At 49.4% G+C, this 26,542-nt stretch overlaps 1 protein-coding gene across 1 annotated transcript; it reads right to left on the bottom strand.

The window, feature by feature from the left end:
• Positions 1–23,719: 23,719 nt before the first annotated feature.
• LOC144771691 (kelch repeat and BTB domain-containing protein 7-like) lies at positions 23,720–26,316 on the bottom strand. The gene has a single exon (XM_078656031.1). The coding sequence runs from the start codon at positions 26,222–26,224 to the stop codon at positions 24,374–24,376; it is 1,851 nt and encodes a 616-aa protein (XP_078512157.1). The 5' UTR covers positions 26,225–26,316; the 3' UTR covers positions 23,720–24,373.
• Between the last annotated feature and the right edge of the window lie 226 nt (positions 26,317–26,542).

The following is a 26,542-nucleotide window of genomic DNA, read 5'->3' as shown; positions in this document are numbered from 1 at the left end:
ACTCAACCCACAACGACTACATCACCACTCAACCCGCAAAGCCTACATCACCACTCAACCCGCAATGCCTACATCACCACTCAATCCCCACTGCGTACAGCACCACTGAAACCGCAACGCCTACAGCACCACTCAATCCCCACCGCGTACAGCACCACTCAACCCGCAACGCCTACAGCACCACTCAATCCCCACCGCGTACAGCACCACTCAACCTGTAACGCCTACAACACCACTCAACCCGCAACGCCTACAGCACCACTCAACCCACAATGCCTACAGCACCACTCAACCCACAACGCCTACAGCACCACTCAATCTCCAAAGCGTACACTGAGCGCTGTTGTTTGTTTTAAAAACTGCTATTTGCACAAACTGTTTTTTGCACTTGAGAAAATTGTTTTTAATAATTAGACAGTGTTCTGAGGCGGAAAGCCGGGACCTGTATTTAAACATTACTTGCTATTTTAAAACTGATTACTATGTTTTAAAAGGAAATTGCACTCTGTTTTACCTGATTACAGCCGAGTAGAGGCTGTTTGGGGCCGCCATTTTGGGTGAGGAAAGGGAGGAAGAGCTAGCATACTAGCGCTAAGCCCCTCCCGCCCTTTTCTAGATAAAAACCTCAGAAACCACCATTCCCCCACTGATTGCTAGTGTGTGTGTTATGGTAAACTGAGCGCTGTTTGTTTTAAAAACTGCTATTTGCACAAACTGTTTTTTGCACTTGAGAAAATAGTTTTTAATAATTAGACAGTGTCCTGAGGCGGAAAGCCGGGACCTGTATTTAAACATTGCTTGCTATTTTAAAACTGATTACTATGTTTTAAAAGGAAATTGCACTCTGTTTTACCTGATTACAGCCCAGTAGAGGCTGGTTGGGGCCGCCATTTTGGGTGAGGAAAGGGAGGAAGAGCTAGCATACTAGCGCTAAGCCCCTCCCGCCCTCCCGCCCTCCCGCCCTTTTCTAGATAAAAACCTCAGAAACCACCATTCCCCCACTGATTGCTAGTGTGCGTGTTATGGTAAACTGAGCGCTGTTGTTTGTTTTAAAAACTGCTATTTGCACAAACTGTTTTTTGCACTTGAGAAAATTGTTTTTAATAATTAGACAGTGTCCTGAGGCGGAAAGCCGGGACCTGTATTTAAACATTGCTTGCTATTTTAAAACTGATTACTATGTTTTAAAAGGAAATTGCACTCTGTTTTACCTGATTACAGCCGAGTAGAGGCTGGTTGGGGCCGCCATTTTGGGTGAGTAAAGGGAGGAAGAGCTAGCATACTAGCGCTAAGCCCCTCCCGCCCTCCCGCCCTTTTCTAGATAAAAACCTCAGAAACCACCATTCCCCCACTGATTGCTAGTGGGTGTGTTATGGTAAACTGAGCGCTGTTGTTTGTTTTAAAAACTGATATTTGCACAAACTGTTTTTTGCACTTGAGAAAATTGTTTTTAATAATTAGACAGTGTCCAGAGGCGGAAAGCCGGGACCTGTATTTAAACATTGCTTGCTATTTTAAAACTGATTACTATGTTTTAAAAGGAAATTGCACTCTGTTTTACCTGATTACAGCCGAGTAGAGGCTGGTTGGGGCCGCCATTTTGGGTGAGGAAAGGGAGGAAGAGCTAGCATACTAGCGCTAAGCCCCTCCCGCCCTTTTCTAGATAAAATGGCACCCTCATACAGGAGGCGCAGCGAACGGGCGCAGCGGGGGCGCCGGCGGGGCGCCGAAGGCGCGCCAAAGGCAAGCCCGTCTGCGCCCGTCCGCGACAGGCCGGGACTAGGGACCACACCCCATGCCCAATTACCCACAGAAGATATTAACTGCACTATCTCGTACTACAGCGCTGAGCTTAGGAGTTTGAACAAAGTAGGGGCAAGAAATACAACACATTGTGCTCGACTGGGACCATATGATGCTATGGGCCCTTTTTGCTGTCGGCACTGTCAATGGGGAAGTGATATAGGGACAGAAGTCTGTATAAGAAATACCCCAACTCTGGCCCTTAAATGCATCTATCTCAACGCAAGATCCCTACCCAAACATGCGATAGAGCTATGGGACTTATTGACAGAAATCAGATCAGACTTAGTTTTTATTACTGAGACCTGGCTCGATACCCACAGCACCCCAGACATCGCGACAGCCCTTCCAGCGGAATATAAAATACTCAATCTGAATAGAGTGAAGAAAAGAGGCGGAGGGGTAGCCCTGCTATTTAGGGAATCCCTTACCTGTAGACAAGAACCGATCACACAGTCCAACAGCCATGAAGCAATGGCATTTTCAGTATCCGTAAACACTAATATTATATTTGAGGGAGTGATAGTTTATAACCCCCCTGCAAGCACTTTAGATTTTAGTGCCCAACTTTTTACCCAAATACTACCGGTTTGTCTCAAAAACAAGAATATCCTTGTGATAGGAGATTTTAACGTACACTTTGATAGCTGCAGCAACCCAATAACCAAACAGTTAGTGGAGGACAGGGATATCCTTCAGCTGACACAAATAATTAATCAGCCAACACATAGGGCTGGACATATTTTAGATCTCATCTTCTCCAATATAGGAGCCATTGACATCAATGCAATTAAACCATTGATATGGACTGACCACTCTATGATTTTGTTCACTATTAAAGTACCTACCAAACTCTCTAAATCCATGCCCCCATCAACAGCATCAGCTAGGAGCTGGAAAAAAAATTCTGTGGAAAAATTCCAGAATAATTTTTCACAGGTATCCATAGGAAACACCAATATTAATAATGAAATAGAAGAGCTCCAGAATAATATCAAGTGTGCGCTGGAACACTGCTCAGCTCCGCTCTCTAAACATAAACGGAGAGGCACAGTTTCAGAGAAGTGGTATGGACCTGAACTAAAATCTTTAAAAAGGAAATGTACATCTTGCGAACACAATTGGAGGCTCAATAAAACCCTAGAAACAAGAGCCATATACAAAAGGGAACTTGCGCTCTACAACAAAGCTATTAGGAAAGCAAAGAAAGACTATTTCTCACGGAGGATAACAGAAAGCAAAAATTCATCAAAAGAACTATTCAAAATAGTCAAAGAGTTATGCAGCCCAGTTAATTTATCAGTGGATCTTACCCCCTCGCAGGAAGGCTGCAATAAAATTAATGATTATTTCTGTGAAAAAATTGATACGATCTATGCCTCTTTTTCCAACATCGAATCAAAGCAACCACAACTTTATGTAACATCCCCAGTTCTGGCTACCTGTTCTAGATTCGGCCCTTTCTCAGAGGAGGAAGTGGGCAAAGCTATGTTGGAAGTAAAATCAGGCTCCCCACTGGACCCATGCCCGCATCATATTTTCTCACAATTAACATCAACAATCTGCCCAGCTGTAACCAAAGTCTTCAATCTATCATTGAACTCTGCTGATTTCCCGAAGTATTGGAAAAACGCCAAAGTTACTCCCTTACTAAAAAAAGCAGGATCTGATATTCATAACCCGGCAAACTATCGGCCCATTTCCCAACTTCCTTATTTGTCTAAGGTGCTGGAGAAATTGGTCAACAGGCAGCTCTCCAAATTCTTAGAGACCTATGATCTATTGGATAGTTCCCAGACAGGGTTCCGGGCTAACAATTGCACTGAGACAACACTCCTGGCAGTGTCAGACAATATCAGAACCAAGGTAGATCAGGGAAAGACAGTCGCCTTGATTCTACTAGACCTCTCGGCGGCATTTGACACCGTCCCACACCACCGACTCCTGGAAATCCTAGCAGCCAAGGGTATCCGGGATAAGGCATTAGGATGGTTGCAGTCTTTCATGCAAGACAGAACACAGTCAGTACGAATGGGTGATTTTGTTTCCCCTCCCCTGAACATCAAGTATGGGGTCCCACAAGGGGTCTCATTGAGCCCAACCCTATTCAATGTGTTTGTCTCCTCACTAGCCGATATAGGGAGAAAGTGGGGTGTTGGGATCTGCTCTTACGCAGACGACACCCAACTAATGATTTCATTAGATGAAGAAGACGACCCTAAGAATAGGCTACTGAACTGCCTGACCGAACTAGCCAACTGGATGCATAGCCATTGTCTCAAACTAAACGCAGACAAATCTGAGATTTTGCTGTTTGGTAGACATACACACCTATGGGATAACAGCGGGTGGCCCACAACTCTGGGCACCGCCCCTATCCCAGCATCAACGGCCAAAAATGTAGGTGTGACTCTAGATAATACCCTGAGTATGAAAACCCATGTATCCACAATCTGTGGCAAAGGCTTTCCAATACTCAAGATGCTCCGGCGAGTTTTTCCATGGATCCCCACTGAATGTAGGAAGATACTTGTCCAGTCTTTATTAATGAGTAGGCTGGATTACGGAAATTCCCTGTTTGTGGGAATGGCGGACTATCTGTTCACGAAACTACAAGTCGTACAGAACGCTGCAGCAAAGGCAATTTGCAATAAAAGGAAGTACGACCCAGCCAAAAGCTGCCTGAGTGAGCTTCACTGGCTACCAATGAGACAGAGAGCTATCTTCAAGCTAATGTGCATAACACATAAAGCATTGCACAATACGGGCCCTCGCATCCTAAAAAATAAAATCAGATTCTATGCTCCAACGAGGAACCTGCGTTCCTGTACGGCTGCTAGAGCAAGCAACACTCGTGTGAAAACAGCTAGGATGGGTGAACGGGCGTTCTCCCACCTGGCACCAAATAACTGGAACAAGCTGCCGCAGGAACTCAGACTAACAGACTGTTATTTGTCCTTCAGGAAGCAACTAAAAACATTTCTTTTTCCAAAATCTGACTAAACACAATCCCCACTCTGTTATCTGTTAACTATTCACTACTGTCAGGATAGCGCCGTGATATCCCATTGGGGATGATTGTTTGCGCTCTATAAATACCATAAATACAAATACAGCACCACTCAACCCGCAATGCCTACATCACCACTCAACCCATAACACCTAAAGCACCACTCAATCCCCATGGCGTTCAGCACCACTTAACTCGCAACGCCTACATCACCACTCAACCCTCAACGCCTACATCGCCACTCAACTCGCATTGCCTACAGCACCACACAACCCGCATTGCCTACAGCACCACTCAATCCCCACCGCGTACAGCACCTCTCAACCCGCAACACCTACAGCACCCCTCAACCTGCAAAGCCTACATCACCACTCAACCCACAACACCTACAGCAACACTCAATCCCCACCGCGTACAGCACCACTCAACCCGCAACGCCTACATCACCATTCAACCCGCAACCCCTACAGCACCACTCAATCCCCACCGCGTACAGCACCACTCAACCAACAACACGTACAGCACCACTCAACCAACAATGCCTACATCACCACTCAACCTACAACGCCTACAGCACCATTCAATCCCCACCGCGTACAGCACCACTCAACCTGCAATTGTTACAGCACCACTCAACCCGCAATGCCTACATCACCACTCAACCCACAAAGCCTACATCACCACTCAACCCACAACGCCTACAGCACCACTCAATCCCCACCACATACAGCACCACTCAACCCACAATGCCTACATCACCACTCAACCCGCAAAGCCTACATCACCACTCAACCCGCAACGCCTACATCACCACTCAATCCCCACTGCGTATAGCACCACTCAAACCGCAACGCCTACAGCACCACTCAATCCCCAACGCGTACAGCACCACTCAACCCGCAACGCCTACAGCACCACTCAATCCCCACCGCGTACAGCACCACTCAACCCGTAACGCCTACAATTATTTATTATTTGCAATCTTATACCGCGCTGGGAATCGACTCCCGAAGGAGTATCTCCGCGCCCTTGGCATCATTTTAAGCAAAGCAGGTTCTTTCATGTGTCCTATTTCCTAATATAGATAACCTAATATTGGAAGAAAAAAGTTTTTAGTTTCTTCCTAAACGGAAGGTGTTCCCTGCATTGTCTGATTTCTCTGGGGAGATTATTCCATAGCTTAGGGCCGGCAACAGATAGGGCCCTGCCCCCTTGCCTTGTCTTCTTAATCCTTGGGACACATAGGAGTTCTTGATCTCCTGATCTAAGCGATCGAGAGGGAACATATACACCACATTTTTTAGTCAGGTAGTCAGGGCCTTTCCCTATAAGGCACTTATGGATAATACAGCACGTCTTCAACATTACCCTCTGTTTCACTGGAAGCCAGTGAAGTTTGGCCAACAGGGGTTTAGATGGAGTGCGTGCAGGGGCATTAAGGACAAGGCGTGCCGCGGTGTTTTGCACAACCTGCAACCTGGAAATGACCCCCTCGTTGGCAGCTAGCAACAATCCGTTGCAATAGTCTAGTCTGCTCAATACGAGCGCCTGTACCAAAGTTTTTCTGGTGGTATCAGGGAGCAGGGGGAACACTCTTCGGAGAAGCCCAATAACATGGAAACAGGAGCCAACCACTTGGTTTCCATGTTGTTTCAAGGAAAGCTCCTGGTCCAGTTTTACTCCGAGATTTTTCACGCACTGTTTGGGCTCAGGGACTGGGCCCAGATCTTGCGGCCACCAGTCGGGAGTCCACAGGCGTTTAGCTTCCCCGAAGAGCATCACCTCCGTTTTGGAGACGTTGCACTGTAAGAAGTTTGAGGCCATCCACTGGGCCACTTCTTTCATGCTCCGGGCAAAGGAGTTTCGCACTTCAGATGTCAAAGTTTTGAATGGAAAGAGGAGTTGGGTATCGTCCGCGTACGATACTGAGACGAAACCGTGGGATCTCATGATGTTAGCCAGGGGGGCCACATAGATGTTAAATAACGTAGGGCTCAGACAAGAGCCCCGTGGCACCCCCTTAGAGATTTCCACCTCCTCCGACCGAAACGTACCCAAGATGACACTTTGGGTACGTTTTGTGAGAAAACTCCTTAGCCAGGCCAGCACCTTACCCTCCAGCCCGATGTCTAATAATCTGGAGGTCATGATGTCATGTGACACCGTGTCGAACGCTGCTGACAAATCTAAAAGCACCAGGATAGCGGAAAAACCCTTATCCTGTAGCATATGCAGATCGTCAGCGACGGACAACAAGGCGGTCTCGGTGCTGTGCCTTGGCCTAAACCCAGACTGGGAGGGATCCAGCCCTCCTGCACTTTCGATAAAACCTGACAAGTGCCGATTGACAAACTTCTCCGTCAGCTTCCCCAAGAATGGGAGGAGTGAGATTGGTCTCAGGTTTGTCAATTCAGTCCATGGGATGGTGTTATTTTTCCTCAGTCGTCTCACCAGTGCACGCTTCCAGTCTGAGGGAACTTCCCCTGTGCTCAGGGACATATTGATTACATGTTGGATTCCTGGACCCAGATCATTAGCCTATAATGGCATAATGCGTGCCGGGATGATGTCTGAGGGGCACCCGCTCTTTGTCTGACTAATTAAAGTGATTACCTCCTCCGTTGTTATGGGAGGGAATTCTACCAACTTTTTCGGGCAGTTCGTTTGTGCTCCAGTGGATAAGTGAGCCATATTGTCCATTGTAGTCATATTGTTGCTGTTATCCTTGGAGGCTAGTATTTTATCATATATACCCTCGATCTTTCTGGTGAAAAACTGAGAGATGTTATCACAGAGTTCCTGGGATGCTATCTCCACGGTCTCACAGGCAGCAGGTTTGGTGAAGATTTGAAGAACTTGATATAAGACCCTTGCATTATTTCCTGCTGCTGATAGTTGGGCTGCTATATGTTGTTTACGTGCAGCCCGGATGGCTTTGTGATAGGTGTTTTGAGAGATCTTATACTTCTCCCCATCCTCTGCCTTGTGAGTTGCCCTCCAGAGTTTTTCTAACTTTCGTGTGGTTAGTTTTAGCAATCTCAAGTTCTCTGTGAACCATACTTCTTGTTTAGAAGCAGCTCGAAGTTTGAAAGTTCTCAAAGGTATAACCTCCTTTATGGCCACTGTCACTGCTTCCTCAAGCTTACATAGTGCAGTGATGACATTGCCCATACATTCATCACGACTGGGTTCAATATATTTCCCTCTAAAAGCGTCTGATGTTAATTTATGCCAAGGTCTCCTGGTGTCTGCCATCAGCCTCTGTGTGGCTTGAGGTTTGTGGTTTATGCGGGTGTAAAATTCAATAATACAGTGGTCTGTCCATTCCACCTGGATAGGGGGCATGCATTCTATAGCATTTGAATTAGACAGCACTAGGTCCAGTGTGTGACCTGCCCGGTGTGTGGATCCCTGATTCATCTTATTAAGCCCCAATGTCTCCAGATCTGTCAGCAGGGTCCTCACCTCAACACAGTTAGTTAATTCACTGTGGATGTTAAGATCCCCTACCAGGAGAAAATCCGAATTCTCCTGCACATGGGGTGCCAAGGCTTCAACCAGCTGTATGGAGAAATTTCCACATGGGCCTGGGGGTCGATAGACCAAAGCTCCCTTCCTAGTTTCTTTTGAGCTGGAATTGACTCTGAAAATTAGGAGCTCCATCTGAGGAGTACACACTGTCTCGATAATACTAACATCTAGTTCCTGTTTAAACACGATGGCTATCCCTCCACCTGTTTTAATTGGGCGGTCCAACCTCACCATTTTATATCCTAATGGTACCCCCAATGTAATAGCCGGGGTAGTATGTGGTTTCAACCATGTCTCAGTAAGGAAGCATAGATGTGGGCTCTTCGATGTTATTAGGTCCCATACCTGGATTGCGTGTTTAGCCAGGGAGCGTATGTTACACAATACATTCCTGCAATTTAAGGATAGATCCTTACGAGGAGTGTCGAGCGGCCCTACATGAAGACAAATAGGGACCGGAAGCCGTAGTCCTGATAAGCAAGTTATAGTTTCAATACAGGTGGAAAATTGCTCTTGACACCCCAAACAGGAGAAGGGCCCCTCTAGATCGGTTCCCGCCTTGTGAGCACATAATATAGGTGCAGACCTATCGATGTCCAGTAATGCCTGCCTGGTGTATATTAGACAGCTACTAGTAGGCTTCTTCTGGCGAGAGATGCAATCCTCCATAGCCCCATGCCCCTAGTCCCGTTCTGTCGCGGACGGGCGCAGACGGGCTAGTCTTTGGCTCGTCTTAGGCGCAGGAATAGGCGCCACACTGCGCGTCAACACTGCGCGTTGAGGCCGACGAGTTGCTTTATATCCCTCGAGTAGGGGAGAGCTAGAGCGCTAACCGCTCGCCTCCCTGACTGTGCCTTGCTCTGCCCCGCCTTCTGCACCCGTGATTGGTTGGAGGGTCGGATGGGCAGGCACAGGTCAAGCTGATGGAAAATGCAGGTCCCACAATGCGAGTAAGTAAGTGGATATTTTTGACAGCGTGCTTCTAATAAATTCAAACCAGTATTATTCAGGTAGTTTAAAAATGAATTTTAAAATGCAACTATTAGCATGAAAAGTACGAAAAATGCTCAGAGAGCCGTTTTTAACACGTAAAACAATGAAGAGCAGCTAAGCTCGAATATGGCGCCAAACGGAGTCGGGAGGAAGCTGCCACCGCCCCCCTTACCGCCAACACCACTCAACCCGCAACACCTACAGCACCACTCAACCCACAACGCCTACAGCACCACTCAACCCACAACACCTACAGCACCACTCAATCTCCAAAGCGTACAGCACCACTCAACCCGCAATGCCTACATTACCACTCAACCCGTAACACCTACAGCATCACTCCATCCCCATGGCGTTCAGCACCACTTAACTCGCAACGCCTACATCACCACTCAACCCTCAACGCCTACATCACCACTCAACCCGTATTGCCTTCAGCACCACTCAACCCGCATTGCCTACAGCACCACTCAATCCCCACCGGTACAGCACCACTCAACCCGCAATACCTACAGCACCACTCAACCTGCAAAGCCTACATCACCACTCAACCCACAACACCTACAGCAACACTCAATCCCCACCGCGTACAGCACCACTCAACCCGCAACGCCTACATCACCACTCAACCCGCAACGCCTACATCACCACTCAACCCGCAACGCCTACAACACCACTCAACCCGCAACGCCTACGGCACCACTCAACCCGCAACGCCTACAGCACCACTCAACCCGCAATGCCTACAGCACCACTCAATCCCCAAAGCGTACAGCACCACTCACCCCGCAATGCCTACATCACCACTCAACCCGTAACACCTACAGCACCACTCCATCCCCATGGCGTACAGCACCACTTAACCCGCAACACCTACATTCCCACTCAACCCGCATTGCCTACAGCATCACTCAACCCGCAACGCCTATAGCATCACTCAACCCACAATGCCTACAGCACCACTCAACCTGCAACGCCTACATCACCACTCAACCCACAACGCCTACAGCACCACTCAATCCCCACTGCAAACAGCACGACTCAACCCACAACGCATACATCACCACTCAACTCGCAACGCCTACAGCACCACTCAACCTGCAACGCCTACAGCACCACTCAACCTGCAACGCCTACAGCACCAGTCAATCCCCACCGCATACAGCACCACTCAACCCGCAACGTCTACATCACCACTCAACCCGAAATGCCTACAGCACCCTGTTTTATGACTGTCCGTGCCTCTCTGGCACTGCACTACTCAACCCGCAATGCCTACAGCACCACTGAACCTGCAACGCCAACATCTCCACTCAATCCCCACTACGTACAGCACCACTCTACCCGCAACGCCTACAGCACCGTTCAACTCCCAACGCCTACATCACCACTAAGCCCGCAACGCCTACATCACCACTCAACCCGCATTGCCTACAGCACCACCCAATCCCCACCGCGTACAGCACCACTCAACCCGCAACGCCTACATCACCACTCAACCGGCAACGCCTACAGCACCACTCAATCCCCACCACCTACAGGACCATTCAACCCGCAACGCCTACAGCATCACTCAACCCGCAACGCCTACATCACCACTCAACCCGCAACGCCTACAGCATCACTCAATCCAAACCGCGTACAGCACCACTCAACCCGTAACGCCTAAAACACCACTCAACCCGCAACGCCTACAGCACCACTCAACCCCCAACGCCTACATCACCACTCAATCCCCACCACGTACAGCACCACTCAACCCGCAACGCCTACAGCACCACTCAATCCCCACCGCATTCAGCACCACTCAACCCGCAACGCCTACATCACCATTCAACCCGCAACCTCTACAGCACCACTCAATCCCCACCACGTACAGCACCACTCAACCCACAACGCCTACATCACCACTCAACCCGCAACGCCTACATCACCTTTCAATCCTCACCGGGTACAGCACCACTGAACCCGCAATTGCTACAGCACCACTCAACCCGCAACACCTAGAGCACCACTCAACCTGCAAACCCTACATCACCACTCAACCCACAACGCCTACAGCACCACTCAATCCCCACGGCATACAGCACCACTCAACCCACAATGCCTACATCACCACTCAACCCGCAACGCCTACATCACCACTCAACCCGCAACGCCTACATCACCACTCAATCCCCACTGTGTACAGCATCACTCAACCCGCAACGCCTACAGCACCACTCAATCCCCACCGCGTACAGCACCACTCAACCTGCAACGCCTACATCGCCACTCAACCCGCAACGCCTACAGCACCACTCAATCCCCACCGCGTACAGCACCACACAACCCGTAACACCTACAACACCACTCAACCCGCAACGCCTACAGCACCACTCAACCCGCAACACCTACAGCACCTCTCCATCCCCATGGCGTACAGCACCACTTAACTCGCAACGCCTACCTCACCACTCAACCCTCAACGCCTACAGCACCATTCAACCTGCAACGCCTACAGCACCACTCAACCTGCAACACCTACAGCACCAGTCAATCCCCACTGCATACAACACCCCTCAACCCACAACGACTACATCACCACTCAACCCACAATGCCTACAGCAGCCTGTTTTATGACTGTCCGTGCCTCTCTGGCACTGCACCACTCAACCCGCAATGCCTACAGCACCACTGAACCTGCAATGCCTACAGCTCCACTCAATCCCCACCGCATACAGGACCACTCAACCCACAATGCCTACAGCACCACTCAACCCGCAACGCTTACAGCACCACTCAACCCGCAACGCCTACAGCACCACTCTATCCCCCCATCGCGTACAGCACCACTCATCCCGCAATGCCTACAGCACCACTCAACCCACAACGCCTACAGCACAACTCAATCCCCAAAGTGTACAGTACCACTCAGCCCGCAATGCCTACATCACCACTCAACCCGTAACACCTACAGCACCAATCCATCCCCATGGCGTCCAGCACCACTTAACCCGCAACGCCTACATCACCATTCATTCCACAACGCCTACATCACCACTCAACCCGCAACGCCTACAGCACCCTAATTTATGACTGTGCGTGCCTCTCTGGCACTGAGGCAGATTGTTGTTTTGTGTCTGCCTTTCTGTCTCCCCCCCTTCTTCCATGACACTTTGATCCGGCCTGCCTATGTCACAGAGTCACATTTTTGTCATGTGGTCAGTTTGTCCATGATGGTCTGATGCTGCCTGCTCTGACTGTGTTGTGTGTCTTTATTTCTATATTCCGGTCTCTTCTCTGTGTGCCTTTGTCTGCCCCTGCCTGTGTCGCTGAGTCACATTGTTGTTAAGTGTCTGACTTTCTGTCTTCCTGCCTCTTCTATTGCACTGTGACCCTGCCTGCGTCAGAGTCACATTGTTGTGTAGTCAGTGTGTCTGTGCCTCTGACTCGGATTGTTGGTGTCAGTCTGTCCATCTTCCTGTCTCCTCTCTCAATGTGTGACCCTGTCTGTGTCTGTCTGTCACTGAGTAAGATTGTTGGTGTGTGGTCAGCGTCGCCCATGACTGCCTCTGACTGTTGTTGTGTGTCTACCTTTCTATCTTCCTGCCTCTTCTATGACACCGTCACCCTGCCTGAGTCACTGAGTCACATTGTTGATGTATGGTCAGTGTGTCCCATGACTGCTGCTGCCTGCCCCTGACTCGGATTGTTGGTGTCAGTCTGTCCATCTTCCTGTCTCCTCTCTGACTGAGTGACGCCTCTGTTACTCATTTGGATATCTTCTGTGTGCACCTGCCTGTGTCACTGGCACGGAGTGTTGGTCTTCGAGTGCCTCTACACACAGAGGGAGCGTGTCACCTAAGATTGTTTCTGTACGTTGCTGGCAGGCAGTCAGTCTATCCAGGGGAACAAAAGGTCGAAGTAGAGCCAGGGAGGAGGCGGATTGGCTCGAGTGAAAAGACAGACAGAAGGTGGCGAGCTGCTGCTGAGCTCCGCGCTTCTCAGAACATCCACCGGATATCAATTGTGTCTGTTTATCTGATCTTACACTTGGGCTGCCAGACAATTATTCTTTCTCTTAAGGTGGCACAGTTATATGATTGGAAAAGCAAGTACGTTGAGGGAGGAAAAAAATAATAATAAAGCAGTTTGTGAGATTGACAGAGACATGACTGATATAATAAACGCTCTGATAAAATGAGAATGGGAAGTAAACACACACAAATACCTCTGCAACTCCCTCGCTTCATACTTCCACAACAAGATCGCGGACATACACAACAGCTTCAACAACCAACCTACGCACACCACGACCGAACAACCACCCCCCACCACCACCCTCCACGCCTGGACCCCGATCAGCACCGAAGACACCATCCGCACGATGAACTCCATCCACTCCGGATCACCGACCGACCCCTGCCCTCACCACGTCTTCAACAAGGCCGACGCTGTCATCGCACCCCACCTGCGAGACATCATCAACACATCCTTCGACACCGCCACCTTCCCCGAGAGCTGGAAGCACGCCGAACTCAGTGCTCTACTCAAGAAACCCACAGCGGACCCCACCGAACTCAAGAATTAACGCCCCATCTCGCTCCTCCCGTTTCCAGCCAAAGTCATCGAGAAGACCGTCAACAAGCAGATGGCCGCCTTCCTCGAGACGAACGGATCCCTCGACCCCTCACAGTCCGGCTTCCGAGCCAACCACAGCACCGAGACCGCCCTCATCGCCGCCACCGATGACATCCGAGCCCTGATGGACAATGGAGAAACAGCGGCCCTCATCCTCCTAGACCTCTCCGCGGCATTTGACACGGTCTGCCACCGCACCCTGGTACGGCGCCTCAGCAACATCGGCATCCAGGACAAGGCGCTGGAATGGATCACCTCCTTCTTCGACGGAAGAACACAGAGAGTCCGCCTACCACCGTACAAGTCAGAGGCCTCCGAAGTCATCTGCGGCGTCCCCCAAGGATCATCGCTGAGCCCCACCCTCTTCAACGTCTACATGAGCCCCCTCGCGGCCATCGTACGCAAACACAACCTCAGCATAATCTCCTACGCCGACGACACCCAGCTGATCCTCTCCCTGACCAACGACCCCGCCGCCGCCAGAGCCAACCTGCACGAAGGGATGAAAGAGGTAGCCGAGTGGATGATGACCAGCCGCCTGAAGCTGAACTCGGACAAGACGGAGGTCCTCATCCTGGGCTCCTCACCCTCCGCCTGGGACGACTCCTGGTGGCCTCCCGCCCTGGGCACCGCACCCAAACCGACAGACCATGCACGAAACCTGGGCGTCATCCTGGACTCCTCCCTCTCCATGACCAGACAAGTCAACGCCGTCTCCTCGTCATGCTTCAACATCCTACGCATGCTACGGAAGATCTTCTGGTGGATCCCCACCGAGACCAGAAAGACCGTCACCCAGGCCCTCGTCACCAGCCGGCTGGACTACGGCAACGCCCTCTACGCCGGCACCACCGCCAAGCTCCAGAAGAGACTCCAGCGGATCCAGAACGCCTCAGCCAGACTCATCCTCGACATCCCACGAACCAGCCACATCTCCGGACATCTGAGAGACCTTCACTGGCTCCCCGTCAACAAAAGAATCACCTTCCGCCTCCTCACCCACGCACACAAAGCCCTACACGACCAAGGCCCGAGCTACCTCAACAGCCGAGTCAACTTCTACGCTCCCAAACGCCACCTCCGATCAGCCAACCACGCCCTCGCCGCCGTCCCCCGCATCCGAAGAGCGACTACAGGAGGAAGGTCCTTCTCCTACCTGGCCGCCAAGACCTGGAACTCCCTCCCGACCGACCTGCGCCTGACCCAAGACCACCTCTCCTTCAGGAAGAAGCTGAAGACCTGGCTGTTCGAGCAGTAGCGGCACCCCCCCCCCCCCCAGCGCCTTGAGACCCTACGGGTATGTAGCGCGCTTTATAAGTGTCACTGATTGATTGATTGAAATAGCAAATAACAGTCGCGTCGAGGTTGCCATGTCCGGCCCAGCAGTCACGCCCCAAGCCTTTCTTTGTGTTCTGTGTTGTGTTCTGTTCAGCTCTATATTTCTCGTTTTCAGTTACAAAACAACTCTGACAAATATAGCTAGCACTGTACGTGGCAGTTTTATATTTTAAACAACTAATTAAAAATAAATCTTTAAAATGAAGACAAAGCATAAAAAGATGTGCAGGCTTAGACAACACAGAGTAATCAAATTTACTAGAGAGGTCAGAATGTTTGCTTCCTCATCACGCAGAAGCTCTGCGTCTCATCTCTCATGGGTATATCTGTGTCTCGTCTCTCATGGGTATATCGGTGTATCTTCTCTCATGGTTAACCATGTAGCCTTAGAAGTTCAATTGTAAATTGCACATTTAGTATGAATACTGACTGATTATTTTCTGAGCTGATCAAACTAGGCTCCTAAATATTTCAATTTTTTGCCTGTCTGATTAAGCGTTAACGGCTGAAGGTGGGAACGCGGAGGAGATCCTCTCCCCTGCTGCAGTGTCTGCTGGCAGGCGCTGGGAAAGCCCGGCCGGGGTGGGTGGGGGAGAGCTGCAATCCCCGTGGCCCCCTGCGCCTCCGCTCTCCGTGCCTGCTTCACAGCTGTGATGAGGAATGTTCTTATCTGTTTAAATAAACAAGCAGATAAAAGTTCTTCACCACAGTCGTAAAACAAGCATTTACAATGCAACGGTTTCGCCTTTGGAGAAGTTAGAGCTATTGGCAGTGTAAATGACAACATTTGTATTTATGTGTTGGTTTTGAAAACAGATAAATAAATGGCATTGTCATTTACATTGCCAATAGCTTAATATCTCGCAAATGTGAGAACTATTGTACCCTACGGACGAGCTCAGCAGACAGCAATTACTACCACACACACACCCAGACCCACACACCCAGAGCCAGCCACACCCAGAGCCGCCCCCCCCCCCACACACACACACACACTGGGGCAGTCACACACACACACACACACACTGGAGCAGTCACACACACACACACACACACACACTGGAGCAGTCACACACACACTGGAGCAGTCACATATACACACACACATACACACTCTGGAGCAGTCACATACACACACACACACTCAGGAGCAGTCACATACACACACACCCAGGAGAAGTCACACACACACACACACCCAGGAGCAGTCACACACACACACAGGAGCAGTCACACACACCCAGGAGCAGTCACACACACACACCCAGGAGCAGTCACACACACACACACCCAGGAGCAGTCACACACACAGTAGAAAATTGTCAAGACCACAGGAAGCAACACAGAGGACTAAAAACGCAGGTAACTGTTTAGGTAACACTGTGTCAAACTGCACAGCATTTGTTACCTTAATTTTTTATCTCAGCTCTCTAAAACTGTGGTTGTGTACCGAGCAGCCTGCTCGAGGCCCTCCTTCTGCTCCTGTCTTGATAAATGATCATATAGCTGATTTAGTTTCCTTTTAACTAATATTGGACGGGTTACCACCACTATAGAAAGCAATTTAGAAAACACCTGCCCATGAAGTCAGATGGCAAACAACAAAAAAATCGAAAGCTTCTGGTCGAATCTCTGACCTCGGAGGCTGACACGGTTTGATGGGAAATTTAATGTAATAGGCAGCGAAAGCCAAAAGGCCTGTTGTCAGCAATGAAGGCTGAAAGTTAGCTGAATTAATATAACTGTACAATGGAAGGGCCCTCCAGGGACATGCCTGGAGAGCGAGGGTAGTGATGGGAGTGGAAAAAAAACAGGACTGCGGAAATCGTTTGTCCCTGACATTCTGTCACCTTTGCTAAACGGGGAATAAACAAAGGAAAAGAAACCTAGTCTAAAATCGCTAAGCGTTCCTTAATGTCAGCGCTTGAAGCGGGGACAAAAGAAAGGGCCGCTTCCTTCAGTGGAGTGCCCGCGCGCTCTTGCCACTTAAAAGTATGGCCACCGGGCTGAGGGGCGACAAAGGGCTGTCTTAAAAAATATAAATAAGACGTGTGGGTAGTCTAGGCCTGACAGGGCATGCTTGTAAAAACACTGCTAACCTGCCCTCACCGAAGCCAATATAAAGCAATAACTGACATCCCACACTTCAGCCTAGGACTGCAGGGGACGTCCCCGTGGGACAGCGGAGCCGCCATTTTGAATCAATCCACACAAAATGAAGGAGTGGGAATCTGCTTAAGCAGCTAATGATGCCTGGGTCTGTGGCCCATCAAAGCACAATAAATCCCTGAAGATGGAAGTGCTTATCTCCTGCAAGCAGAGCCAGGGTGAAATCTCCTCAGAGCCAAAGGATGCGTATAAATATATATTTTTCTCTTTTTTGGAGATGATTTATGTCGGGGAAGGCAGTTATTTAACAATCTCTGATCATGATGAATCGGATGTGAAGGAGAAAGAGCAGCCGGGGAGTCCTGGGCTCCGTGGCAGCGCTCAGATAAACAAAACACTTCTAGAAGGCGCATGCCATCCCGGGTTGCAATTAGTCTAAAGCCGTCACAGGCACATGTAGCAAGAAGTACATCCTAAATTATCACACATAATTTATTGAGCAACTGCTACACTCCGATTTGTGAACTCCAGTGCAGGCGAATTTCATTTAATTGCACCCCCTGACGCAGGGATGGCATATTCATTAGGGAGCCCCCTGACACAGACAGCAACTTATTTAGCTTTCAGATTGTGTGTTTTGTGCGCATTGCTCATGTTCCACAATCAAACAATTAAAAACAAAAAAAAATATTGAAGTTAAACATTATCTCCTACGGCCGTTTCCCTTCCCGCTTTCATGTCGCCGTCGATCATACTTACATTTGCAGTTTGAGCGGGAGAAGTACGAGACAAAAAACATTATTCGCGGTCTCTGGTGATGGCAGTAAAAAAATCGAGTTAAAATAAGCAGAAAAGAACAGCTTTCCCCAACTCCTGCATAAAAGATAACATGTCACATCGGCGCGTGAGGATTTCTTCCCCCCCTCCTCGACATGAAAAAAACCTCTAATTGCAGTTTTAAATGCCTAAAATGCCATGTCCACCCAAGGCCCGATGCTCATTAGTACCAGTAATTAACTTTACAACTGTCAACACAAACACCGCGCAGCCTGACAGATAGATAGCGGCTCGGAGGATGCTAATAAATCCGAAACAACAACTTGACACACAGATGCACAAAAGGATGCAGGTGATAAAGAAATGTTGAGATCAAATCTAATTATCTTGGAAGCGGCCTACCCTGGCATGAGGCGCGGTAGTGCTCAGTTACTGCCAGCAGTGAGCCCCACCGGAAGGCGGTTCAACCAGAGAGTATGACTGATGGCGCCCCCCCTCCCGTCGACTGACTGAGCGCTTCCACCCGCCCCCCAATCATATCAGGCGAGGACAGTATCAAAAAGGGAAATTATGAGAGCCATGACCCCTCGGAGCCAGCACGGGGTGATGAATACGGTTCAGCACGGCGGAGCTGATTACCCCCTTAAAATTTTCAAAGCCTGAATGATGTATGACATTTTTATCAGACGCTTTCTCAGGAATGCCACCAATTGGGCAAGTAAAGGGCCATGAAAAGGAGAGGACGGCCTGAATTATGCGAGTGTAATTGCCAATCATAACCGGCGATCAACTGCAATCGCTCTGTTTTCATACTGAGGGCGGCGTGAAGTTGCCGGGAGAGGCAACGGCTTCCCTAATGCGTCCAAGATGAGACTAGGATTTCCATCATTTGTCACTTGGCTACCGAGAGAGTCGCTTGTTTTATTTAAAAAAAACAAAAAACAAGTCAGGTCCCGGGCCGGGCATTCAATCACAGCGCGGCCCAGGGAATGACGTCACGGGGGTGTCCCGGGCCGGCAGCCAATGACAGCGCGGCCCAGGACAAAGGGGCGGGACTTTAAAAAAGCCAGAGAAACGCCCCCGAATCGCGTTTTCACAGGAAAGCGTGATTGACAGCCTCTGTCTCCCAATGGCTAGCCTCCATTTATGGAGCTAGCCAATGGGAGACTGAGGCGGAACCAAAGCCCCTATGTAGAATCATGAGATTTCGCCGTGGGCGGAGCAACTGATAAAGTTTATCATGGTCTATTGCTGGAAAAAAGGCATTACCCGGAATCTGCGTATAACGGAGGTTGCAAGGGAAGCGCATAATAAAATTAGAAGTTCTCGATAACAAATCAAAGATCTAGACTGTGTTATCCTCAAATTACATAATAAGTCGATAGTAGACGGGAATGGCTAGTAGTAGATACTGGTGAAGTATATCTAAAAATTAAGTGTTAGTGAAGCAGAACTAGGAAAAAGAACAGACACAATAATGTTGTATTTATGTTAACCAATAAATAGGTAGAGAGGAGTAAAAAAAGAGAAGCTAAATGAAACTGAACAAAGTGTCACCCGCCAACCGCCCAAGCCTAAGGACTGTGTAAAAAATCTGGGAGTCTGGGTCGACTCTGCATTGAAATTTACTCATCATACAAAAAAAGTTGCAGCCATCTGCTTTGGCATCCTGCGCAACCTAAGACCTACGCTGAAGTTCTTCAACTGTCACACCCGCCAGGTTATTGTCCAAGCTATTATCCTCTCTAGGCTGGATTATGCCAGCTCCCTTTTACTGGGCGCTAATCAGGCGGAAGTTGCTAGACTTCAGAGAGTGCAGAATGCTGCCGCCAGAGCGTTGGTAGGCCTTCCCCGCCACTCTTCAGTGGCGGAAGTTCGGAAAAAACTGCACTGGCTCCCGGTGGGAAAAAGGATTCAGTTTAAGGCACTTTGTCTCGCCTTCAAAATCCTTAAAACCGCCTCCCCTCCGATGTTGTGCCCCCTCCTGACTAAGTATATCCCTGGGAGGCGACTGCGTTCAGCAGGACAACATCTGGTGGTAATTCCCCGTACCAATCTAGCCAGAATGGGCGGTCGTTCCTTCAGCTCGCTCGCCGCCAAGCTCTGGAACAGCCTTCCGGAAAATATTCGTGGCATTCAGGATTTGTTGGCTTTTAGAAAAGCCATCAAAACCCATCTTTTTCAGTAACTGTATCTTTTCTCTTCTGCTATTTCCCTTCTGTTTTTAGTTCTGCTCGCAGCGCCGGGACGCCCCTTTGCTGGGGCAGCCGAGCGCTATATAAGTTCCTAATACAATACAATACAATACATGTTGGTATGATTTACATACAAAAGGATCCAGTCATCGTTTTGACATGGGAATATGGTATTCAACACAATCTAATCATTACATAATTTACACCACATAAATTACACCATATTAACTGCGGTGATGCAAAGGCAGGCAAAAAACAAGAGCTACATGGACCACTGCAACAACAGCACACAAAATACTTTCAGAAAGGGACATCCTAAAATCCTAGGGGATAACCATCGCCCCGTATTATAAACCAGGATACCCGGATCTGTTAAATTCAGCTCCACCGAGAGGTCCTGTGACAGCAGTTTCTAGACCAACTACATCAGTTCTGAGAGGAGCCTCAGGGCACTGCAACATGGACATGAGGCATCAAGCAGAGCAATTAAGGAGCTGCTACCATCCTTCTACACAGCAAGCTCGGGAAGAAGACACGTTGGTTCGCAAGAACCATTAACAACACAAAAGATTGACGCGATCTTCGCTCGCTATATATGGGAAAAGAAAAAAAGGACACAGTACGGATCTGTTCTTGGAATATAAATGGCCTTGCCAACAAAGTAGCAGATCTCTTTGTCACCTACGTCAGTGGCTTCAACATTGTGGCCTTACAAGAAACATGGGCAAAAGATCCACCCCACCTCCAAGGATTCTTGCGCTTCCATACAAACGCAATTAGGGGGGGGCAAAATATAGCCATCTGCAAGGAGGGTTGGTCATATATGTGGCGAACACAATTGCTCGTTCTGTTCGCATTTTTGGCCCTCAATTGCAATCATCGCTAGCAGTTATTGTAACCTTCTCGCAAACATCGATAAACAAAAGGGACTCCAGCATTATGATAATAAACGTATACATTCAACCGAAATTTAGAAACAAACTAACTAAGGAAATGTGCAAGTTTGCGGAAACTACCTAAAAGAGGGTCCCACAATCGACCTCATTTTAACCGGGGACTTAAACCATTATCTAATGTGCTCTTCGTCCTAAGAAGAAGTGCTGTTGCATAACGCAAATTGGAATATCCCGCTGCAAGGGAAACCAGCAACATGTAAGCAAACCAAGATCGGACAAACGATCTTGGAGGATTTAGAACATCTTAACCTCAGGGCTCTAAATGGCAGACTGCCAGAAGATAATCCTCCTGTAGCCACATACAACTCCGAAAAAAACAGCTCATTTCTGGACTACACCTTTGTTTCTCTAGGCCTCTTCCAGCCAATCACATCTTTTCAGATGGGCAATAAAGGTGACAGCGATCATCGGCCGCAAGAAATAGCTCTGAGAACAGTGACCTCAACACTCAAACGCTGACGGGATCCTCAAGGATTAACAACCACCATCGATCTAAGACGAATTAAATTCAAATTAGCAGCAAGCAGCAAGATGCTGGAAACTGCAAAACAACACTTTGCTGCAAGGGTCGGAAACGGAGAAGTCGAGAAATGGAAAAACTTCTTATCTGGGATGGAATCATACGCAACCAAGGTGATATCGCCAAACTGTTGGGAGAAGAGAAGCATATTATCAGGGGGTCTGTAGACAAGGACACAAATGAAAGAAAACCTGGGAGAAATAAATTTCAGAGTAAGAATATCCGTTTTGGGAAGGATGCTGGTTTCCAAAATGGTAAACTTATATTGGGAACGAATAATAGCAGCAACCCCCCCGCCTGCTCTGCCGGCTGCTCTGTTAGTCTGTAAGATATAATAACCAGTCGGGACAGCAGCGAGAATGTCTGGGGTAGAGTCATTGGTTAACCAGGTCTCCGAAACGAGAAGGATGTCAACGTTATTATCATCCAATCTCTGGAAAATTTCAAGCTGGGGCTTCGCCAGCGAGCGAGTATTAAGATAGACTATTGCCAGGGAATGTGGTTTTGATGGCCCAACAACTGGTGAAGTGGTGGAGGGATCACTACAGTTAGTGGGGAGCCGCAAATCTTGTTTACCTGGATGGGATCCCAGGGAACTCAAGATGCCACAATCCCGCGCCGCGCTGATGGCGCAGGGTTTAAGTGGGCCGGAGTGTTGAAGGGTGAAGAGATCCTTAAAGGAATAGGTAATACGATCGGCATAATGAGAGGCCGCTGGACGCGATCGGCCGCCGACGGGCGCAGACGGGCTTAACTTTGGCGAAACTTCGGCACGAATACGGCGCACCCGCTGCCCTTCCGCCACGTCCCCATCTGATATAGATCGAGGGGGGGGGAACAACTAGCACACTAACCTGCGTGTGGAGTGTGGCAGGCAGGAAGTGGTGTGGGCGTGTTGCTCACGAGGAGACCCTCCGCTCGATCGGCACACAGCCGCGGCGGAACGGGGTCAGGAGCAGAAGGAGCAAACAGGTAAGTGGCGTTATTTAGGCAAGTCAGAATCAAGTGTCTTAAATCACACAAAGCAATACAGTTTTAAAATAACATAGTCATCAGGTGTCTTAAAATCACACGGGCGATATTCAGTAAAAGTACAAGAGCGCTAAGAAGCTGAGCGCTATATGAGCAGTGAGCAGCCTGGTCGCCGCTATCGACTGGCTGCTTTAGTGCAATTTGTCTGGTTTTAAAGTGGCTCCCTACTAGAATGAGACTTTTTTCCTGTTTACATCAGACTGAAAATATTTTGCCACATTTATGGTTGCGCTGCAAATAAATTTAAAAAAAAGCAGGCGCCGTTACTAAAACTGGCATCAGACCAGTGCTCTTAAGATAAAGTGAGCAAAGAGTTCTCAGAAGGGCTAATGTAAGCTAATCAGTTAAGGACACAGTAAAAAGGTCCAGTCCTGATGATCGGTTACAAATGCAGACAAGGTGCTACTAAGGAGAGACTAATAAGCGTGTTAAGAAATCAGAAGCAACCATTTAGAAACGACAGCAACAGGAGCCAACAGGAAAGATGGGCAGAGAGTGGGTGGAGCTCAAAGTCCATACCTGAGTACCCCATGCCTCACAGCAGCGCATGTGCTGCACAGGCTCGACCTATAAAAGGGGTCCCACTGTCTACCCCATTTGCTTCAGTTTATATAGTGTGTAGCCTTGCTCAAGGAAACATTTGTGAAATTATTTTTGACATTCACAAAGAATGTGCTTAATAGACCATTCAATAGAACTTACTGTTCATTTTTGACTTGCCTACCATACACTTAATCCGCAAAAGGACACGTAGTTCCTTCTTCCTGAATCACATATGCACGGACATCCCTGTAATACATGATGCTCTGAAGCACTTCTGTATTTAACAAAATTTAAAACGTTGCAAACATACTTTATTATAAATCGGTATACATTGAATATACGTGACATTTTGCATTGTCGAAGTCTCTGGTGTTGTTATTGTTTATTTCCCTCTTTTTTGACACTTCATAGAGGCTTAAAACAGAAGCGTATGTTTCTACTGCAAGAAATTCTGTTTTTGTCTCGCAAAAAATGACTTATTGTATTGTAATTGCATTTATATAGCACGTACTACCCTGACGAGGGGTCGAAGTGCTTTGTCGACGAGTAGCACGCTACTCCGGGACACATAGAGGATTAGTGTTTAATTAGTATAGTGAAACATGCAAGTACATTTTAAGTGGTGGATAGGTTAGTCAGTTATTTGGAATGATAGCAGAAGGATAAAGGAGGAAAAAGGTATGTATTTATATAGCGCTTGTTACCCCTGATGGGGTGTTGACGCACGCTATTCAGGAAGTCCATAAAGGATTAGTGGTGAACTAATATAGTGAAATGTGAAGTCATTTCAGTGGTGGATATCAGTCAGTTATTTGCTTATGCCGGTTGTACCAGATCGTTGCATGTATTGTTCTATCTATTCCCCAGTCCAACAGTCCTTTGGGTTACCCCATTACATATCGTGATGCTCGAAGAATGGATCCAAAAGGTTCAAGTCAGCACTTTAATCGATGTTGTCATCATACGATTCCCTCGGGATGCTCTGTCCTGGCTCAAGGCAAGACGTAAAGACACGCGCAGACAGGCACAAAACCTCACCACGTGGGGATAGCAATCCTGCCTGGTCACCCACCTTTAACCAACGATCAGCGGACGCATCGTACTGATAATGCGAAGTGACAACGTCCCCTTCCCAGTGTGTGGCCCAAGTAATGAACAGAAGCCGCCCACCGTGGCAAACAATCTGGTCGTTGTGCGCGTTGTCAACTTCCGGGATGTCGCGGATCCGCCTCCACTCGCCACGGGCGGGACTGTACACCTTTAGCACAGGAAGATCGCAGATGCAGTAGATCTCGTCCTGGAAAACACAGGCTTCTTTGAATTCGCTGCCCCCCATGGAGGCGCAATTTGTCCACTGGTCCCGGCCAGGATCGTAGCGCAGTAATTCCTTGTGGTTGACCGCATATAGGTAGTCCTCCACAGTGACCAAATCGAAGTAGCGCAGCGAGTGTGGAAGGGGGGAAACCAATGCCCACTGGTCACGCTGTAGACTGTAGCACTCCACTTCCCTTAACTTGGCCCCCGTAGAAGGGTCCATACCCCCTAGAATATAGATGTGGCCACGCAGGTATGCTAGGTTCATTCCCTCCCGGCAAAGCAATCTTTCTGCCAGCTGCCGCCAGCTGTTGCGCACGGGGTTGTAGACCCACAGATGCTTGAAAGGCTGCGCTGCTATGTAGATATCGTGCTGTGGGGAGACGCAGACTCTCCAGGAAGTCACTGACTTACCGCTTTCGTGTATGACCGCGGCCACGGGCGAGGGCATGGTGTAGATGTCACCAGAGTAAGGATCCCAGCAGCGGAAGGGATCCTCGAGGTCTTCCATAAAGATGACCAGCTCCTTGGCCTGCATTCCGATGCGGCGAGCAGGGCTCTCCTGTGGTGGGGTCTGTGGCTCTCGGGGCGTTGGCGGACAGACAGGCCCATAGCGGTCGTCCAGCACACCCTGCAGGTAGGGCAAGCAGTAGCGCTGAACGAAAGGCCGGCCACGCAACTCCTCCAGGTATACACGGTCTTCGTCGGCCAGGTGGTGCCAACGCACACAGCGCAGCACCTCGGCGGCGCAGGGTCCACGGTCGGCCGGCGCAGCCTCCAGCCACTGCAGGGCGGCAGCACACACGCGCCGTTCCCCGTCCACATCCAGGTCGTCGAGCCGCAACACCTCCTGCAGCTGTGCCAGACTCAACTCGCACAACTCTCCACCGCTCAGCTGGCTGAAGTGTCTCGCCACGTAAGCCAAAGCCTGAGCTCGCAGTTCGGCGTGGTCAAAGGCGTCCGCGAACTTTAAAGTATCGGCGCAGTTGGCTGGGTCCAAATGGCGAGTCAGAAAGCCGGCGCAGACTTGGCGCACATACTCCAGCTGCAACATGTCAGCGGCAGCGTAAAGGCGCTGTACGTTGGCCTCGCTCACTGTCACGCGACCGGTGTAGCAGTAGTCGATGATAAGGGCCATGGACTCAGCGTCCATGTCGTGCAGCTTAACCTTCGTCTGCTTGCTCTCGTATAGACCACCGGTGAACATGCTCTTGAAGTACGGGCAGGCGGCCGCCAGTACGTTGCGGTTGCAGGAGAAGAGGCGGCCGGTCGCTGCCACTGACTGGGAGCACGCGCCGGCGGCCGTAGTTGGAGTGGCGGCGGTTGGTGACGCCATGCCACCGAGCACCTCAATCGTGACATCACAGAGGAGCCGGGAGTCGTAATAGTTTTTCAGTTGTGCCAGAACAGCTTCCGCGTGGCCGCCGTCCACCTTCTCCTCCGGCCCCGAGAGGTAACTCGATACTGAGCTGCAGGACATCTTCCTGAGGGCGACCTATCCAAGGGCTTCGTTCTTATTCTGTGCCTCCGCTTTCTGACTCCCCTTCCGCCTGATAGTGTTACCAGATTTTTAGAGCATTTTCTAGCCCGCAGCCAACCAAAAAGTAGCCCAATATTGCTACTTTGAGGAAGGAGGGGCAGGGAAAGCGTCCAGCAGACGCGCAAGCCCATTAGGCTCAAAGGGCTTCAGCATCCCCCCTCCTCCCCCCGTCGCGTGTGTCAGCCAGGGCTGAGAGTGACTTCCCCGGGCACACACAGTTAGTTTTTGAGCTGCAGTAGGTGGCTGGCTGGTCTGTCC

This window comes from Lissotriton helveticus, chromosome 8, assembly GCF_964261635.1.
Source record: "Lissotriton helveticus chromosome 8, aLisHel1.1, whole genome shotgun sequence".
In the NCBI taxonomy this organism is placed as follows: Eukaryota; Metazoa; Chordata; class Amphibia; order Caudata; family Salamandridae; genus Lissotriton; species Lissotriton helveticus.
The sequence above is the reverse complement of the archived record's forward strand: the minus strand, read 5'-3'. Positions and strand labels throughout refer to the sequence as shown.

Bases quoted from the DNA above. Each gene is read 5' to 3' on its own strand.
- LOC144771691 (XM_078656031.1), bottom strand. From the start codon at position 26,224: ATGTCCTGCAGCTCAGTATCGAGTTACCTCTCGGGGCCGGAGGAGAAG.